The 21,389-nt window shown below is 41.2% G+C and overlaps 1 protein-coding gene across 14 annotated transcripts in view; it reads right to left on the reverse strand.

The window, feature by feature from the left end:
* Nucleotides 1-21,389, reverse strand: part of TANC2 (tetratricopeptide repeat, ankyrin repeat and coiled-coil containing 2) — a 297,308-nt gene that overhangs the window by 25,477 nt on the left and 250,442 nt on the right. For all 14 annotated transcript variants that reach the window (XM_073004058.2, XM_078377736.1, XM_078377733.1 and 11 more), the window contains 5 exons: nt 15,244-15,352; nt 11,940-12,062; nt 10,576-10,812; nt 8,554-8,739; nt 6,063-6,156 (listed from right to left, as the gene is read on the reverse strand). In XM_073004058.2, the coding sequence (XP_072860159.1) occupies nt 6,063-6,156; nt 8,554-8,739; nt 10,576-10,812; nt 11,940-12,062; nt 15,244-15,352 (749 nt within the window). The remainder of the gene's footprint in view (nt 1-6,062; nt 6,157-8,553; nt 8,740-10,575; nt 10,813-11,939; nt 12,063-15,243; nt 15,353-21,389) is intronic.

A 21,389-nucleotide genomic window follows, 5' to 3' on the forward strand; every position in this document is an offset into this window, starting at 1 on the left:
TTACTAAAAGGGTCTGATGGGGACATAAAACAGTACACAGGAGGCAATAGGAGCCTGAGTTCTCACGGTAATCAGGAGATAAGTAGGTAATGGAATCTCCTGCTGAGCCGATAATGGCGCTTCCCGCTGAGGCAATCAGCCTGGCAATCAAGCAATCAGGCAATCCACAAAAGCGTGGGAAATAAAGGTCAAACAAGAGCCAAAGTCAGGCAGAGGGTAGTCGAAAAACAGTCCAAGATCAAGGGGCAACAGAAGCAAGAATAGTCGAAATACAGTCCAAAGTCAATCGAATTCCGAGAAAACAAGAGAGCTCTGTCCGAAAACGTTCCTAGCACAATGGAGGAAAATTAGGAACTGAAGGCTGGGGGGAATGGCGCATGTGTGCGAGGGGCAACCTAAACTTTGTATCTTTTTCAGAAAAGCTCTAGAAGGTTCCGAAGTTCCAGCGCAGGGGCTCATTTAACCCAAATATGTGATTCACAGAGACCACACTGAAGAATGAAAGATATTTGCCATTCATTATCTTGAATGCCTCCAGTGTTTGAGCACTCACCACTTTGTGAGGAAATTGGTTCCATTCCCATACTGCTCTAACAGTTAGGAAGTTTTTCCTGATATTCAAGTGAAATCTGGCTTCCTGTTGTCATGGATTGGTTTATGTGGATTAAATCTTGTACTGAAGATGGGATATGTAGTAGTGAACAATGTAAAAGGGATTCCATACTGGTTCTCTGTATAACTGATTTCTGTATGCTGACAGTGTATTTCCAGAGGGATGTAGGAATGTTTTCTTGTAGGCCTGAGGAGAACATTCCTAGATAAGAAGACTGGGTAATTGTTATGGCAGAGCTGCAGATGTGCTAAGGACAACAACACCTGTTCCCATGAAAAGAGAAGAAAGAAGGAGGAACTGTTTATCTGACCTTGACTGGATGACAGCATGAGATATGATGAAGAAGGGGGGGGGGGTTCCAGCGAAGCTTGAAAAAGGAACTCTTACTATGGACAATATCCTTTTTTCCCTTTCATCCATTCTTTTACTTCTTTGGTCTACTGTTTTTCTAGGCCTTTTTGCCTGCTGCACAGTGCAGGTAAAAGGACTGATAGAGATGTAGGGGACTGGGGAGAAAGGGTGGCTTTATGCCTCTTGCCCACCCTAATAGAGCTTTTAAGAGCTTTTGTAAGATTTTTAGTGTTTTTGTATTTAAAGAGAATTGTTGTTTCATTTATATTTTGTATCAAGCCTTGTAAATGGTAATGTGCTGGCTTATGCATTAAACTGACTTTATTTTGTAAATCTTTATATCTTTTTAAATAAAATAATAATCATAAAAATCAATTGGTCTCTTGAATGGTATAGCTGTCTTAGTATTACCCTGAGGGGGAAATTGGGCCACATTTAGCTACTGAGTCCTATCTAATTGAGCAAAGTGGGTCTACTGACTACATAGCTCATGTTTTTTATTTTTATTTTTTGGAATTTTCCAAGGTTGCTGAAGTATCTTTTTAGGGCAGACTTGTAAGCTGAAGTTTTGGGGCGGCCCTTGGCTGAGGTTACCAGGACTCGGCCCAGCCTAATGAGGGAGCACAGGCTTCTAATTACTCTCTGTCCGAACGGTCAAGCATCTCTTAGGAGAGCTGATCGCTGACACCTATAACTTGAGCCCATTGTTCCATGTCCTGGACTCTGGGATAATCAAAAACAAATCCTGCACCTCCTCTGTATAACAGTCTTTCAAGTATTTGAAAAGTGCTATCATATCACCCGTCTTCTTTTCTCAAAGCTAAACATGCCCAGTTCTTTCAGTCTTTCCTCATAGGGCTTGGTTTCCAGCCCCCTGATCATCCTTCTTACCCTCCTTTGAACTTGTTCCAATTTGTTGGCATCCTTCTTCACATGCAGTGTCGACAACTGGACACAGCACTCAAGATGAGGCTTAACTAGTGTGGAATAGAGGGGAACTGGTACTTTATGTGATTTGGAGACTATACTTATGTTAATGCAGCCTAAAATAGCATTTGCCTTTTTTGTAGTCACAGCACACTGTTGGCTCATATTCAGCTTGTAATCTAAACCAGTGGTTCTTAACCTTTTTGAAAGCGCCCCCTTGAGCCATTGAGGAAGTTATCAGCGCTCCCCTCCCCAGCGGCAGTGGCGCAGCAGCAGCAGCATGGCACCGCTGTGGGAGAGGGGTGATGATAACTTCCTCAATGGTGGCGGTGGCGCCATCACATCCACTGCCAGCACCAGCTGCTCTGGATCTGGCGGTGCCGTGCCGCTGCCACGGGGAGCAATAACTTCCTCGATGGTGCTGGCGGCACCACATCCGCTGCTAGCACCAGCTGCTCTGGATCTGGCGATGATAACTTCCTCAATGGCGGCAGTGATGCAGAGGCTCCATCGCCCCCTATCGGCCCCTTCTATTCCTTCGCCCCTGCATCACCTCCTTTTGTTCCATCGCCCCCCTGAAAAATGAAATCACCCCCTGGGGGGGTGATATCGGCAGGTTAAGAACCACTGATCTAACCAACTCCACAATCCTTCTTGCTCATAGTATTGCTGAGGCAGGTATCCCCCATCTTATAACTGTGTTTGGCTTCTTTTTTCTAGGTGAAGTATTTTGCACTTATCCCTGTTGAATTTCATTCTGTTGTTTTCAACCTAGTGCTCAAGCCTATCTAGATCATTTTGAATTTTGTTTGTGTTCCAGGGTGTTAGCTATTCCACCTAATTTTGTGTCATGCACAAATCTGATTAGCATTCCCTGTATCCCCTGATCCAAGTGATTAATAAAAATATTGAATAGCACTGGGACAAGGACTGAGCCCTAGGGTACCTCACTTGTTACCTCCTCCCAGTTTGAGATGGAGCCATTAATAATCACCCTCTGCGTATGATTCTGTAAGCCAATTGTGTTTTCTCTGGACAGTTGTTATACCAAGCCCAAACTTTGCTAATCAGAATATCATGGGCATTTTGTCAAAAGCTTTGTTGAAGTGAAGATATACTATGTTTACATAATTCTCTCTGTCTATCAGGGTGGTCAGCAGTTCAAAAAATGAGATCAGATTAGTTTGGCAGGATTTGTTTTTGAGAAGTCTGTCTTGGCTTCTAGCTACTACTGCTTTGTTTTCTATGTGCCTTCATAGTTACCGCTTTATAATCTATTCCAAAATTTTCCCTGAGACTGATGTCAGGCTGACTCATCTGTAGTTCCCAGGTTCCTCTTTTTTGCCATTTTAGTAGATAGGGACAACATTATCCCTCCTCCAGTTCGTTTGTCACCTCACCCATTTCCCATGATTTAAAGAAAACAATGGACAGTGATTCTGAGAGTTGTTCCACCAGTTCCTTCAATACTCTTGGATGCAGTTCTTCCAGCCAGTAAGATGGACACACAGACACACACACAGACACACACAAAATAGCTTGGGGAAAAAAGCAGGTCTGATTTCCAATAAGAGCCATACACTTTGAAAACCATTCAGATGAGAGAAGCTAGAAGAACCAGCCTACTCATTTTCAGGACAGCTGCCAATAATTATAATGCACTTATATCACAATTGCTCTTGAAGTGACTTCAAATAGTACCTGATAGAAAAATCTTGCTCATGATTTCAGAATTACATATTATTTAGTGATTAGAGCCATCAAATGTTTACATGTTTCTGCAATCTTTGTCTTCTTATAATATGCCCAAAGTACAATAGCCTCACTTCAGTCATTTCTGCACCTAAAGAGAATTCAGGCTTGATCTGATCTAGAGCCACTTACTTGTGCCTCTGGTGGTTAATGGTATTTATTTCAGATGAACTGATATCTTCCCTGTTAGCTTTCTTCACTGTCCAATTTACAAAATTATTCAGAATAGAATAATGTAGAAGATCCTGGCCTGGATCTCGAGAGAAGGATCGCCTTTCAAGTTCCTTCACAGCTGCCTTTCCAAGTCTTAGTCTTTATCTGATTTAGAATCATAAAATAATGGAGTTCAAAGGACTTGAGCCCATTATTATGTGCCCTGCACTCTAGGATGATTGAGAACAGATCCTGCTCCTCTCTGTATGACAGCCTTTCAAGTATTTAAAGAATGCTATCATTGTTTCCTCTGTCTTCTTTTCTCAAGGCTTAATATGCCCAGTTCTTTCAGGTTTTCCTCAAAATACCTGGTTTCCCCTGATCATCCTTGTTGCCCTCCTCAGAACATGTTTCTTGGCTGCTGTCTCTATTTTGAGTCATCAGGATAATCTTAGAACTGCAGAGTTGGAAGGGATTCTATCACTGAGTGCAGCCTGTGTCAAGGAGGCACAGTAGGGAATAGAACTCCCAACCACTGACTCTGCATCCAGATACCTAAACCACTGAGTTTTCCAGCAGTTCTGATTGATTTATGATTGAACCAGGCTGTATAGAACCTTTTAAAATTTCAATGTGTTGTCAACATTATTATATAATTCTTCTATAGTGATGATTTTTATTTTAATGTTCAGCTGTAGTCTTCCATACTTGAAACAGTATTGTTTCAAGTCACTGTTGTCTCCTGCCAGGAATACTGTGTCATATGCATATCAAATTCTTGATACTTCTACAAGCTTCCACTCCTTCAAAGTGACTGCCGCTTTTCTTTGCCTTTTGAGAAGGCATGGAGCTTAGCAAAAAGGAAGAGAAAAGCGCCTCCCCATCCTTTTTGCTAAACTCTGTGCCTTCTCAAAAGGCAAGGGCATGAGGGTTATTAAAAAGGAAGGGGAGGCGTTTGTCTCTTCCTTTTTGCTAAGATCCGTGCCTTCTCAAAAGGCAAGGAAAAGTGGCAGTCACTTTGACAGCTGCTTTCCTTGCCTTTTGCGAAGGCAGGGGCCTTAGCAAAAAGGGAGCCCTTTAATCCCTGCTTTTTCTAACTTGGGGTTAGAAAAGGGGGGTCGTTTTATACAGAGGGTAGTCTTATAAATGTAAAAATACGATAGCTTTTTGTGGTCCACAAAGTCAAAGGATTTAGTGCAATCTATAAATTTCCTTTAATTTATTTAAACTTGAGGAATAGACCTCTTGTTTTTCCTTTTTATTTTTCGTCTTATTCTTTGCACTGATCATTATACAGTATTAGTTTTCTTTGTCCCTATGTGTAAGATAGACATCCTGTAGTTAGTATTTAGACCCTATTTCTATTTACTTTTGCTTGTTGTTGATGATGATGAAATGTGTGTGTTCCATCAGTCATCAATCAAGGCTTTTCTTTTCTTTTGACTATAATAATACTTTTTTTGGATTTGTCATAGATAATATCTCCCGTTTCCATCATCAGTTCTTCTGGTCCACTGTCAATTGAGTTTACTAATGCTTATGTGTTTTTTTTACATGGCCTTTAGGTCTATCTATCATCTAACACAGTTCATATAGTAAATTCTAAAGCTGAGCAAGAACTGGAACTGAAATCAATTCAACAGAAGCCTATCAGTCCATCCATTCCACACTACATAATACTGTATTCCATTTGCAATTATTGTTATGTGTGCCATTATTATTTTAGGGTGCATAATGGAATCCCAAAACCATCACCCACACCTACATAACTAAAAAACACTACAGTTTTGCCAAAATAATTGTTTTGGACTTCACTGAATGACTGTTCAAAGTCATATAAAACAATCCTACACAGGGACTATTCTTTATAATATCACCAATATCACCAACCTAAAGAGGTATTTTAAGGTATGCATAGCACTTCATTCTGGAAAAACAAGAGCCTGCATAAGTTCATGCGTTCTTCTGTATCAGGTTCCATAATATATTTCAGAAGTCCAAAGTGCTGAAGAGCAAGAGACTTAAAAGTTAAAGTTCTTCCGTCCCTGGTTCTCCTGAGATGTTACATTGATTTGAAGGAAAGAAGGAAGGGAGGGAGGGATGGAAGGAAGGAAGGGAGGGAAGGAGGGAGGGAAGGAGGGAGGGAGGAAGGAAGGATTAAATTTGTTCTATTAGAAATTTCCCACAGGCTAATCATTCTCTCTTGATACACCATGTACATAATAAACAAATATGAGGGAAGGCACAAACTATCTACAGAACATACCAGTCTCTCCCCAAAGACTATCAAAGCTGTTGATTTGCGCCCGCTCTACTTCCTCTTCATCTTTTTCTGGGAGATCAAGCAGATAGGAAACAATCTAGAAACAAAGTGACTTGTCAGTTTGTGAACTCTTCAGATATCATAAACATGCAGCTGGTAAGTGAAGGTGTCCACCAAGGCTGCATTCTATCTCCATTCTTACTTAACTTTTATATCAATGATGTGGTGACATTTATACACAGTTATCATATACCTAAGATTCTAAATAGAGAGGTAAATATATTATTATATGCTGACAATATATTATTATCAACAACTCAATTTGTTATGAGGAGACTTTTGAAATAGTCTGATATCTATGGTCAAGAAAATAACCTATGCATTAACAATAATAAATCTAAGGTGGTTGTATTTGGCAAAAAAAAGAAAGAAAGAAAGAAAGAAAGAAAAAGGAAAAAAAAAAAAAGAAAAACCCACAAATGGTCTATAAATTCTAAAGAGTTACAGCAGGTTAATTTGGGCATTACAGCAACAGGATCTTGGATACTGCATATAAAGAAAAATATATTAAACGTATCGACCAGTTTGCAGTCCACTTATAAACTTTTAAGCTACAGTTATCCAGGTACTTTAAATCCAATTAATTTTTTTTAAAGCTAAGATAATTCCTATGTTAATTTATGGTGCTGAAATATGGGGTTTTGCAGACCTCAAGGAAATTGAACAAGTTCAAACACAATTTTATCAGGTCATCCTGGTAGTTTCAAATTTTACCCCACCTCATTTAGTTAGATCAGAACTTGGTACAAAAATGATTTCGGGTCTGATAACTGCAAGAATGGTAAAGTATTGGTGCAGAACAAGTAACAATGGAAGAAAGATTGTCCAAAATTTGTTTGGAGGAGCAAAAGTTATCTAATCATGGAAATTCATGGGTGGAAAAACTGTTTAAGCTTTTTCCAAAATTTGGTTTTACATACAGCACAGGCTTTAAACCAATGGTCTTCAACCTTGGGCCTCCAGATGTTCTTGGACTTCAACTCCCAGAAATCCTGGCCAGCCAAGGTGGTGGTGAAGGCTTCTGGGAGTGGTAGTCCAAGAACATCTGGAGGCCCAAGGTTGGGGACCACTAAACCCATTGTGGAAAGATGCAATTCATATATTTAAGCAAAGGATTCCTAATGTAAGAGCTCAGACTGATATAACAGCTGTTGCATCCATAAAAACTACAAAATGGCTGACTAATACAAAACAATTGCAACATTTTGAAAATTATTTAACTGTCCCGCCTAAAATGAAATATAGAAAAGCATATACACGCTTAAGATTTAAACAAATAGATCCAATAATGAAATGGGGTAGGTTTCAGGGTATCTCTTTAGATGATAGATTGTTTGTGGAAACCCTGTTCTTTAGGAGTTGGCTGATTATGTGCTCGATTGCCCCCTGTACTGTATATGGATATAAGAGAAAAATGTTTACAGCCCATCTTAAAGAAAGTGGAATATAGAAGCATCCCAGAGAAATCGAGCTTGTTATTACAAACATCCAATTCACATACTGTACAATAAATAGAGTTGTTGCTTTTAAAGCCGCTACAAATAGAACTATGTATTTGGAAAATATTTGTGTAAATTGCCATAAAGATTTGGTGTATGAAGACAGCCATATGGAACATAATTTAAATTTGATATTTAAGTTTTATCATTGAATTTTAGGAGGTTTTAGCTAAAATTGTTTAAATAAATAATACTCATATTTACAGCCCCATTGTATTAATATTAGCATTATTTTAATTCATTGTATTTTTTTTCCTGATACCTATGGCATGATATACCCTGTTTCCTTGAAAATAAGATCTAACCTGAAAATAAGCCCCAGTATGATTTTTCAGGATGCTCGTAATATAAGCCCTACCCCCAAAATAAGCCTCAGTTAAGTGAAACCCTGCCCTCCACCATTGTGGAGCAACCAAGGGAAGATGACATGACTGTAAAATAAAACATCACCTGAAAATAAGCCCTAATGTATTAATTAATTAATATGAGACCCTGTCTTATTTTCGGGGAAACACAGCAGCGTATTAATTTGTTTTAAAAATCTGCAATGATGTTGATTATGCAATAAAGATTTGAATGCTAGTTATTTTGAATACCAATTACAAAAAAAGGAAGAATACGAATATTTTAATCTTGTAGGCTATCCAAAGTCTCTTGATTAAAGACTGCCCCCCCTCAACATGATTTACTGTATGGTATGGAAGTGATCCCATAAATTAGAAAGTTGCTGATATTTCTGTCTCTGTATGAGCATAAGCCTTCTACTCCTAATGGAATTGAGTGACGCAGCATGAAAACTAAGTGACTTTAGACTACTCACCTCTTCCAACCCATACAAATGGTTTCTTGTCCCGCATTTTGCTGGGCAAGAAACACAGCTAGCTTAAAGTCTGGTTGACCAATGAAGATTCAGCAAGTCAAAGAGAGCAACATACCTCAGTATATCCCATACTGGCAGCAGCAATGAGTGCCTGCTGGATGGCTTGGCTCTTCTTAAACACTCCCTGCTGTTGCCCAGCCATTGTCCAGTCACACTGAATCAAGAACTTGACAACTTCCAAGTGGCCTCTGAGAGCTGCGTGTACCAGGGCACACTGACCATTCTTGTCCAAGTGATCCACCTTAGGGAGGAAAGAAAATATGACTGAATAAAATTAAATACAAACATTTTCAACAGGCATGCTAAAGGCTCATTCCAATCCCTCTTTTCAAAACGTTATCATGTTCATATAGAATACAGTGGTGCCCCGCATGACGATGATAATCCGTTCCGTGAAAATCGATGTTTAGTGAAATCATCGTCATGCGAAAACCATTTCCCCATTGGAATGCATTGAAACCCGTTTAATGTGTTCCAATGGGGAAAATACCTCATCGTTTTGCGAAGATCGCCCATAGGGCAGCCATTTTGCGAGCGCCAATCAGCTGTTTTTAATCGCTGTCTTGCGAAAAATGGGCCCGAAAACACCTGTTTTGCAAAGATCATGCCACTGATCTGCTGTTTTAAATCATCGTCTTGCGAATAAATGGTCCACGAAGCACGGACCAAATAGTCGTTCAGTGAAATTCCCCCTCAGAAATCACTGTTTTGCGAAACAAAATGGCAGTCGCAAAACATCGTCATCATGCAGATTTGTTGTTTTGAGGGGTAATTGTCCTTCAAGGTACCACTGTATATGTTCATGTAGAATATATTTTCCATGTTTCTCTGGTGGAGAAATAGAATATTTTTCCCATAAGAGAATTGTATCTTTCTTTTTCCAATAAGCAAGGCATCATAATCTTTATAACAGTTGACATTTACCATATCCAAACCAGATTTATATTATATTATAGCCTACACACTCTTAATATTGTGCTAAACTAAAATGAGAGATTCTTAAAGGCAGACAAAGGAGTGTGGCATCTTATGCACACATCAACTAAGCACCCACTTGAACCATGCACAATGAGGTGCCAATGGACTATTCAGAGATACTATCTGAGTACAGCTTAGTATTTTTTTTAAAAAACCTTCAGTCAAGGGTCTGATCTTGTTATGTGGAAATGTGGACCATACTTATGAGGGAAAGAAAAAGCCGCATTGTTTCTCATGATTTTGCTAGTGCAACCATCACAGGAACAGCTATGTGATGTAAAAGCAAGTGTACAAACAAGATTAGACAATCTAAGATCCAGCTTAGAAGCTTGTACCAAAAAATAATACTGAATGACTTTGTTTTTCCACTGCTGTATTAAACAAGATCATACAGCACAGATTCCTCTCCTGATTCAAATCTACTAAGACACAGGCAGCAATTGTGTGATTGGGGGGACACTATGTGGTCCCCCAAGACCATTTTTGTGTTATTTAGACCTCTTCTGGAACCCCTCATTGCCCAAGAAAAATGCTAGCTGAAATTAAGATTAAATTTTTTTAAATGATGCTCCTAAAGCTTCAAGGAAAAATGCTTATACTTCTAAACAAGTTGCCTCTCACTTTAAGCATAAGAAATCTTTTAAAACTTTCCAGTTTTTACTTTTACTTACTTTTACTTTTATTGGATTTTTTACCCCGCCCCTCTAGACAAAGTCTACTCGGGGCGGCTTACATACATAAAACATAGCAAAACAACATCCTAAAAAGATTAAAACATCAAAATTATAACAATTATATAAATCCTTGCCAAGATGGAGTGATTAAAAGAAAAAGTAAAGGTCAGTTTAATTGATTGGAGGGAAGGCCTGCCTGAAAAGACATGTTTTTAAATGGCTTTTAAAAACAATGGCTTTTTGTTTTGTGAATGTGCTCAATCCTTTCTAAGGAGTAGGTAAGAACTACACCCTCACATCACTGCATCCCCTACAGTAAGAGGGGAACTCCCACCCCATCCCAATGAAGGTATCATGGGCAGCCCATCCAAGGCCAAGTTGCTAATACTTGGGAATCAAAGGCATTATCTCAAGCCTCCAGTCACCTTGGCTCGCTTCTTGCACAACAGTGCAACAATGCTTAGATAACCAGCTGCAGCAGCATATCCAAGAGATGTCAGGCCACTTTCAGAAGATGCATCAACATTTGCTCCAAATTCCAGCAACAAAGCTACCATCTCAGTGTAACCAAGATGAGACTGAACACAAAGAATTGGGGCATTGTTCAGCACTTCAGTCCTGTAATTGATGTTGGCACCTCCCAAGATCAGCAGCCGACTGACCTATAGAACAGAAGAGAAATGTGAATTGATTCAAACCATATTCACCCCAAACTCTGAATATTTAAGACACACATTCAGTTTTGTCAATTAGAATAGAATTAAATAGTTATGTACATTACACATGAATAGGTTTTCCCCAGGTCTATATTTGTTTCCCTTCTCTCAAGTGTGTTCTGTGACATCTCCATAGTGGACAATTTTATTTTAACCAATAGAATTAACACTCACCTTTGGTTGCTTCCATGATCTTGCCTGTTTCAGCACACATTCCACACTGAATGTGGGGCATCTGCCCACAGAGGAGCAAGAACTGAGCAATGAAGATGCATTTCTTTGCAACCTGATGCTTTCTTAATGGAAGGAGATGTGCAAAACAGCAACTCAGGCAGAGATGCAGAATCATCCTTTTCTAATATGTGTTTGCATTAGGCATAACTAAATTACTCAACTGGTGTTAAGAAAGCCATAGAGTAGAATTATTTACCCTCTAAGAGTACTGAGAGAGCCAGCATGGATAGAGTGATAAATTAGGACTCCGGAGACCTAGGTTCAAATCCTTGCTCAGACATGGAAACTCACAGGAGGGGCGGCACTGGCAAAACTATCCCTTAAATATCTCACATAACTTGAAAACCCTATTAGAGTCACACAACACAAGATTTTCATACATAAGTGGTCAAAATGACTAGATAGGCGGGGTATAAATAAATAAATAAATAAATAAATAAATAAATAAATAAATAAATAAATAAATAAATAAATAAATAAATAAAATTTTTATTTTGTTTATTTTTTCAACCCTGTGGTGGCTGACCCAAATCACACTAGTGTGCCCAACCACACTACTTGGGAATGCCTGGATTAGTCAAAATTTTAATAAATGAAAGGATGGAGGGATATTGGGAAAAAATTCTCTATAGCCTTAGATAGGCTACATATTAGGATGTGACCCCATTTCCAATATAGATGGTTAGGGAAATCCCATGGAGATCAGAGGACTTGTGAATCCATTGCCTCCAATGTTCTGCCAGGCTCCTGCCTGCAAGGCAGGAGAATAAACTGTTTTTTGCTCCTAGTTTTCTCATTAAAAATAATAATAATTGTGTTCTGAGATGTCTCTCCAGTACCTTTATGTTTGGGGTGTACAAGTTCCGCAGAGAGGCCAGTGCCATTGAAAGACCTTCTGAACTGTATGAAATCCAAAGCCCTTGAAGAATTGAAGAGGAAACCCCAACCTTTTTACTCAGCCCCTATAAAATACAAAATTTCAATATCATCATTAAGACCACTGGTTTTCCTTTGCATGTTATTAACATATAGAGAATCTACAGTGGACCGTTGACTTACAGACGGCTCGACTTACAGACTTTTCGAGTTACAGACTTCTCTGGCCACAAAATTTAGGTTTGACTTGCAGCCGGAGAATCGACTTACAGATCAGAAAAAAACCAAAATGGAAGAAAAACGGAACAAAAACGGTCAGTTACGGATTAATTGGTTTTCAATGCATTGTAGGTCAATGGAGACTCGACCTACAGACTTTTCGACCTGCAGCCACCTTTCCAATACAGATTAATTCCGTAAGCAGAGGGTCCACTGTAACCTTAAATCTACTGTCAAGGATCCAAAGTAAATTTTAAAGGGAAGTTTCAAAGGCAAAACAAGAGTTTTGGAGAGGATGTTTGAAATCCTATATTTAAGCTATATGATAACAGAACAATGAGGTTATATGACACATTCTCACTATTCTGTCTGACACTTTTCAAATATTCTCCACCCCATCTACCATATTAGTAAGAATTCCAGAGTACCTGAAGCCATGAATCATCACAACAAGGAAAAAGGCACCTAAATGTCAATTCCTCACAATGAAGTAAGAAATTCTCCATTACCTTAGTTATAGTCAGCCATATATTAAATTTTTGGACAAAACAGAGGAAAAAACAAAGAAGTAGGCGGATCTTAAAAAATATGTACCACTGGATAAGGAACATTTATTCTAGTATAATAAATGTAGCAAGACGTTGAATGTGCTTTGCTAAAAAATCCTGCTGGAAGCAACAGAATCTGATTTTTTTTTGTTCTTTTAGAAGTATTCTGGAAGAATATTTAGTCTAAGGATGTAATGAATATTCACAATTTTCTCAAGTAAACAGGGTCTCAACATACCGAGACACCCTACTGAAAAAAATGGTCAGCTGCTGAGATATTTTGTACTCCTGGATGAGAATGAAAATACCAGGATTTTTGTCAGCAACTCACACTAGTAATCAGTTGCATTTTTGGTTTTTTGTTTTAAATATAAAATCCCTTTGCATTTTGTCCAAAACATAAGAGTTTCATACAAAATAGAAGTTCTCATGTGTAAAACTATGCCTCCGCTTTTTGTTTTTTGTTTTTTTTTTTTGCAAAAAAATGCCAGGATAAAACTTATGAGAAGGAAAATGTTGACTTTTTCTTTCTTACTTCCAAGAATGAAATACTGTATATGAACATTTACATCCTTAATTCAAAATCTTGTTTACTCCCTCTTATATTTTATTAGCCGAATACCTGAAAAGAATACACTACATAAATCAAGAGGTGCGCAATCAATAATGCCTACTCCCGAGGTCCTTTTGACAACTGAACTATCTCGTTTCCAAGGAACCAGAAGGAGCCTCCATGAAGAATGTGAGAAGTATGAACACATTTGGGCGTCCCCTGCACAATACCAGCATCCTGTTGGCTAATCCTTCCACTGAAGCACCACTGGATTGCTTCTGACACAAATGCAAGACCATTACTCTAGGAAACAGCCAGTCCTGATTCAGACTGCAACATTTTCAGCCTGACGTGACTCCAAAATCTTACTGGAGTAATTTTTTTGTCAGTGTAACATGGATTGGCACAAGAAACATTTAATTAACATTGATTAAAAGCTCCCTTTCCCCACATTCCTGATTCTGAGCCTGCCTTAGAATCACCCAATTCTTTTAAATAAAACACCTGATTGCTGTTGCCAGTCCTTATCCTGCCGACAGCATTTTTCTATAGTACTATTAAAGTCCCCCCCTCACATCTTGAGGCTCTGAAAGGCTTCTTCAGGTCAAAAAGGAGCCTTATGAAGCCTCAGAACCTGAAAGGGAAAAATAGGAAGCTTTTAATCATGTTTAAGTAAATGTTTCTGGCACCTGATCCAAGTTATACCAGCACAAATTTAAGCAACAGTGTTGGGATCTGCAAGATGAGGGGAAGTAGGGGTCTTGCAGATGAAACCTCAGTGCAGGAATTTGTAGATGAAACCTCCCCCTTGACCAGCAAAGGGGAAAATGAAGAGACGGGACACTCGAGTGTGGTTTGCAGGGCGGGATCCGGATGGAATAAACAGCGTGCTCTGTAGCATGCTGTTCAGTGAGAACTCTCCTCCTGGTCGCCTTGCCCCCGTTTATTATCGGGATCTGCCTTTGAACAAGTTAATCAAAAACTACTCTAAACAGAGGCGGTTAATATCCTGAGTACACAAGTAGGGTAAACGGAGGGGCCGGTAAACAGAGGCATGTAAATCCTAAATACACAATCAGGGTAAACATTCCTGAATACAGAGCAGGGTAAACATAGACAGATAACATTTTAAATACACATGTAAGTTGATACAATTTACCCAGAGACAGGAAATTATTCTAGATACCAAAGCTGGTTAATGATCATCCTTACTGGAAACTGACCTGGGCCCAAAAACAATGTCTGCTATATACATTGTAAAAGCATACAATTTCCCAACACAACAGGATTTTGCCCACTGGGTGATATCATACAGAATCCACCAGGAAATTCTAAGAGTCTTCTCAAATTGCTCCTGCATTCAAGGTTTTAAACCTGCATTTTCTAAAGGGCTCTGAGAGCATTCATATGGGATCTATAGCCCATCTTTCACCTTTGGTAGGAGAATAAGAAAATCAGTTCAGATGTTCTTGGCTTTATGACAGTTTTAAAATGATGGTGAGGGTGGGGAGAAACGAATGCGGACAAATTAATTTCATTTCAGGACATCAATTCCCTCTCATTGCCAGTTGCTAACTCTGAGATACAAAGGGAAGAGGAAGCTAAAAAGTATGCCTCTTTATCCTGTATACTCAATAGAACATTTTCTTTAATATCAACCCAAAGTTTGGAAGCACCATCTCCCAAACCTGGAAATAGGTTTGGGAGAGAAGGTGAGAACCTTTTTTCCTCCTCCTTTTGGCTCACTCTGAAGACCCTGCAGATCTCTGGTCACAGCAGAAAAAAAGCAAGCACTGCAGGACAGTATACCCCACCTTTCTAAAATACATTTCACTTTGGCCCACCACCAAAATGACCAGAGTAAATGACCAGAGGGGACCTCAGACAATTATCCATTAATTGTCTAATACCCAAGATGGAAATGTCATTATATGATTTTCTTACTACCTTAAAAATATGTGCTTTGAGTATATGATGGCCCAGTTCAATGGTCTGCTGTCTGTTGAGTTTTCCCTCTTGACGAGAGAACCAGAAGGCAAGCAATGTGTGGCCACTCCTAGATAAAAGACAAGACGAAGAAGTCAGGAAAGTCAGAATTTTAACTTCAGTGCCTCTGTTGACAGTCAGCACAACAATTATAGAATATATCAGTTTTACTTTGATTATATCACAATCACCTTAGATTGTATCTCTGCTGAAGTGCTGCTTAATACCAGAGTTCACTTAAATTGAAACTCCATTCAACTGAACATCACTAAAAGTACTTATTTTACATGGAATCCCAATCTCTCTCTCTCTTTCCCTTCCTCTATTATATGTGGCTAAAGGCCAAAGCACAGACATTTCTGTTAAATGTTATCTTTGCATCTGTCAGCAGCAACTTTGGTGTGTATGATTTTTACCATGGGAAACAGTTAATACCTGATCACTCTAATACCTGATCTGAATTGCTAAGCCTGTGACTTGTGTTATTTAAAATAAAGATCCACAGACATAATGCAGAAACAGATTTAAAATTAACATGTAGGATGCCCTAATTTGTTTTTATTCCTTTTGTCAAAAATGAACCTAAGGTTATAAAACAAGACTGTCTTCCATTCCTGCTTCTGAGGCACAACACATCAGCCTGAAATTATTGTACAGTAAATGTATGTTCTCAATGTGTAATTTGAGCTAATCAATGAATATAATACTAATAAAAATTCAATTTATGGCAGACCATTAAACTTGACAAATATCAACCTACAACACTGGGGGAAGACTTTTGAAAGATAAACCTGGAGTAATGTAATAATTTTCATGTATTGGGTAAACATTTGGATTCAGCCTTGTACAATATGTTTTTTCCAAAAAATAAAATCCTGATTTTGTACTTTACATTTCCAGGCCTTTATCATGTAAGGGAGAAGAAAATTACTGATGGCAGAATATCCTAAAAACTAAAAATTAACTCATCACCATCTACTGTACAAGGTGACTATCTGCATCTTTCTGAACCTGAAAGTAAGTGGGGAGAAGGAGGTTCCGATACTGAAAAAAGGTGAACCTAGTCTCTTAAACTCCATCTATGTACGCTGATCAGTTTGCAGGTGCAGAAGAGAAACTCTGCAGTGATCTTAAGGGACCTCTCCTGTGGAAAACTGTATTTACACTGCATACTGCCTTGACCACTTTTAGTAGACAAAACAGTAAATAGGTGCTTTGTGGTCCAGGAAACCCCATGCAATAAACTTACAAGTCCTTAGAATGTCAGGGACTCTTAGCTGGTTCTAATGTTGTGAGTTGGCAATGCCTGTTTTTCTGGATTTGAAGGTACTTATGATTTCTTTCCAATGTACCATATTGGTGAAAAGGTAAAATAAGCTATAAAATCTCCCAGCTTCCCTCTATGGAGAACTAATGTAGGAATATTGTGCTGAAGGACTTATAGTGACACCTCCCAACTTTCAATATCTTGCTTTACAACCCTGCTTTTAAAACTATTCCAATATTACTTAATTTCCCGTCCTGGCATCCAAAACTCATTTTTACTATCACTGTCCACAGCAGTGCTACAGTCATGACCAAAAATATTGGCACCCTTGTAATTCTTTCAGAAAATGCAACCCTTCTCTCAGAAAATGGTTGCAATTGCAAATGTTTTCGTACTCACATGTTCATTTCTTTGGTTTGCATTGAAACTACACAAAAAACAGAGAAGAAAAGTCAAATCTGATACAATCCCACATAGAAACCCCCAAATGCACTGGCCAAAATTATTGGCACCCTGTTTAAATTGTAAGAAATAATTGCTTTTCAAGCATGTGATGCTCCTTCAATTTGTATTTAGACATACCTGTCTCAAGTAAGAGGTGTGGGCAATATAGTAATCACACTTGCAACCAGTTAAGATGGAAAAAAGTTGACTCAACCTTTGTGTTGTGTGTGACACTGAGCATGGAGAAAAGAATGAAGTGTAAAGAGTTGTCTGTGAATGTGAGAGAAAAAATTGTGGAAAAACACTGACAATCTCAAGGCTAGAAGTCCCTCTCCAGAGATCTTAATGTTCCTGTGTCCACTGTGTGCAATATCTTCAAGAGGAACTGTAGCTAACCTCCCTGGACGTGGATGGAAGAGCAAAATTACTGAAAAATTACAACAAAGGGTTGTTTGAATGGTGGATACAGAATCCAGATTAACTTCCAAACAAATTCAAGCTGATCTGCAGACACAGGGTACAACAGTGTCAGCTCACAGTATCTGTCACCATCTGAATGAAAAGAGACGCTATGGTAGGAGACCCAGGAGGACACCAATGCTGACACAAAGGCATAAAAAAGCAAGACTGGAGTATGCCAAAACTTATGTGACAAAATCACATTCCTTCTAGGAGAACGTACTGTGGACAAATGAGACAAAAGTAGAGCTTTTTGGTCAAGGACATCATGGCACTGTTTACAGAAAAAGAAATGAGGCATTCAAAGAAAAGAACACAGTCCCTACAGTCAAACCTGGTGGAGATTCAAAGATGTTTTGGGGTTGCTCTGCTGCTTCTGGCACTGGATGCCTTGACTGTGTGCATGGTATTGTGAAATCTGATGATTACCAAAGAATTTTGGGGCACAATGTAGTGGCCAGTGTAAGAAAGCTGCGTCTCCACCAGAAGTCCTGGGTCTTCCAGCAGGACAATGACTGGAAACACACTTCAAAAAGCACTCAGAAATGATTACAAACAAAGCGCTGGAGAGTTCTGAAATGGCCAGCAATGAGTCCAGATTTGAGTCCCCATAGAACACCTGTTGAGATTTCTCAAAACAGCAGTTGGGAGAAGGCATCCTTCAAATCTGAAGGCCCTGGAGCAGTTTGCAAAAGAAGAGTGGTCCAAAATTCCAGTAGAGAGGTTGCAGGAAGCGACTTATTTGAGTAATTTTTTCAAAGGGGGTGCTACCAAATATTAAGTTAAGGGTGCCAATGATTTTGGCCAGTCCATTTTTGGGTTTCTATGTGGGATTGTATCAGATTTGACTTTTCTTCTTTGTTTTTTTGTGTTGTTCCAACGTAAACCAAAGAAATGAACATGTGAGCACCAAAACATTTGCAACTGACCATTTTCTGAAAGAAGGGTTGCATTTTCTGACAGAATTGCAAGGGTGCCAATATTTTTGGCCATGACTGTATTTATGGTACACCTGTATCATAAATTAAAACAGCAGAAGCAGCCAGGAAGAGACAACAGCAAAGTGAGTGAGTAAATTGAAGGAACTCACTTAATAGCAATCTTAATGGTGATCTTTCAAAGAAAAGTAACATTCATTCAATATTTTGTGGCATATTGCCAAAACATTAGTGCAATTCTAATTTGTTTAATTTTAGATTACATCTGAGCTGTTCTTTTATGCACCTCACTGGTCCTCTATCTCAGCGTTCCCCAACCTTTTTCGGACCACGGACCAGTTGAGGGGTACAGACTCCATGCGCGGACCGGTTCAGGGGTGGGGGCACCCCCCATGCTCATGGGTGGGCGTGTCACCACTGCAGGTGGGTGTGTCAAGCTTGTGCACATGAGTGGCACACCCTTCACGCTTGTGCGTGACATGCCCACGTTTTCGGCGAGCCAGGGGAACCAGGTTCGCAAGGGAGAGTGGGCGGGCTGTCAGGGCTGCGTGGAGTCCTCCTCACTTTGCCCCATCGACCTGCGCTCCTGGCTGATAGAGCCCGGGAAATTCAAAAGACCTCCCCACTGGGCTCCTGCCTCCTGCCATGGGGTCTCCCAATGCTGCTGGCTTTCCAGCCAGGCTGGAAAGCCAGCAGCATGGAGGGACCCCACAGCTGGAGACAGAGCCCTGTGGGGAGGCCACTTGAATTTCGCAGGCTCCTGTCTTCAGCCGCTGGGTCCCTCCGTGCTGCTAGCTTTCCAGTCAGGCTCCGGGAGGCCACACCACTGTTTGTGCAGGCGCACGAGTGCACGCAGGTGCAAACAACCTTTGCGGGGGTGAGTGTGTGCAGAGGGGGGGTGGGAGATCTGTTTTGGCGGCCCGGTTGGGCTTAAGCCACGGACCAGCAATGGGCCGCGGACCGGGGGTTGATGACCTCTGCTCTATCTGATTCATGTTGCTGCATTACAGTTCACATATAATTTGCTTCATATACAGTGGTGCCCCGCATAGCGACGTTAATCCGTTCCAGGATTAACGTCGCTATACAAAAACATCGCTAAACGGAAAGAAAACCCCCACAGGAACGAATTAAACCCTGTTTAATTCGTTCCTATGGGGCAAAAACTCACCGTTCAGCGAGGCTCCTCCATAGGAGCAGCCATTTTCCCCGCCTCGGTAAGCGAGGAATCCGTCCAGAAAACAGGGGGCACCATTTTGGAACCGCCGATCAGCTGGCATTTCCTCCCCCCCAGGAAAAGGAGGAAGAGGAGGAGGTGAAGTGGGAGATGGGGAATCAGGCGCCCGGCCCTTTCCCTTCCCCTGCCGCCGCCGCCCTGGGAGGAACAAGCCACCGGGTGCCGGCTTGAAGAAGAAGAGGAGGAGGTGAAGGGGGAGGTGGAGCCAGGCACCCGGCCGGCTTGTGGCTTGTTCCTTCCTGGGGCCCTGCAGGGGGAAGAGGGAAGAGGAGGAGGTGAAGGGGAGGCGGAGCCAGGCGCCCGGTCGTGCCGGGGCTTGTTCCTTCCCGGGGCCGTGCAGGGGGAAGAGGGAAGCCTCTTCCCCCTGCACAGCCCCGGGAAGGAACAAGCCACAAGCCGGCCGGGTGCTGGCTTGAAGAAGAGGAGGAGGTGAAGGGGAGGCGGAGCCAGGCGCCCGGTCGCGCCGGGGCTTGTTCCTTCCCGGGGCCGTGCAGGGGGAAGAGGGAAGCCTCTTCCCCCTGCACGGCCCCGGGAAGGAACAAGCCACAAGCCGGCCGGGTGCCGGCTTGAAGAAGAGGAGGAGGTGAAGGGGAGGCGGAGCCAGGTGCCCGGTCGCGCCGGGGCTTGTTCCTTCCCGGGGCCGTGCAGGGGGAAGAGGGAAGCCTCTTCCCCCTGCACGGCCCCGGGAAGGAACAAGCCACAAGCCGGCCGGGTGCCGGCTTGAAGAGGAGGAGGTGAAGGGGAGGCAGAGCTAGGCGCCCGGCCCGGGGCTCTTTCTCTTCCCTCTTCCCCCTGCACGGCCCGGGAGGAGCGAGCCGGCCGAAGCGCCGCTCGCCGCCGGCCTTCGGATGAGCGGCCGCCGCCGCCTCCTCAGAGGAAGAGGGTTCCCCCACGGTCTTTCTTAAGCTCCCACCTGCATTTTCCCCCAGCTGACCGGCGGGAGCTTGAGAAGGACGGTGGGAGAGCCCTCCCCGGCGGTCCTTCCGATGCCCCCGCCGGTCAGCTGGGGGAATATGGGGCCTATGGAGAAAAATCGCAAAGCGATTTTTCCCCATAGGCAACATCGCAATGCGATTGCTTTTGCGATCGCAAAATCCGCATCGGTATGCGGATTTGTCGTTAAACGGGGCGCCCGTTAAGCGAGGCACCACTGTATATGTCCTGCTAAGGCAGAGGACCAAGAAATGGACCAAGACAACAGAAATGGTATATATGAAGTGAAAATACAATGCAAGGTTGAGCCTCTCAAAATGCTACTCAGTATAATGGACAGGAAAATACACTGGAGAAAGACTACATTTGTACTGTTAAAAACATCTCTTAATAGGGCTGGAAACCGTTCCTAGAAATTGTTGCAGAGTTTTGAATTTCTGATAAAATTCTTGTTTTGTTACACAGAAGAAGTACAATGGTCCAAAAAGAGAATAGCTACAAGTTCCCCAAAGTCCACTCCTTTCTTATCAACTGGAGCTGAAAGTCTCAGTAACTCACCATGATATATTTGTAGGAGAAAGAATAGAAAAATTTCTTTACTTACAATTACTTGAAATTACAGATGTGTGCACACTGCTTTCTTTACTACACATACTAGCAATTAACTGAACAAATCAACAACAAAAAACAACTGCCACCAACTGACAAAAGAGAGGGATAGAAGATTTAGCAGAGGGGCAGGGCTCTCTTGAATTTCAAAAGCTGGAAGGATCAATTGGTTAGTGCTGGAGAGATAAACAATGACCTCAGCCCAAAAATGTCCTTTCCT

Source organism: Pogona vitticeps, chromosome 6 (assembly GCF_051106095.1).
Source record: "Pogona vitticeps strain Pit_001003342236 chromosome 6, PviZW2.1, whole genome shotgun sequence".
Taxonomy (NCBI): Eukaryota; Metazoa; Chordata; class Lepidosauria; order Squamata; family Agamidae; genus Pogona; species Pogona vitticeps.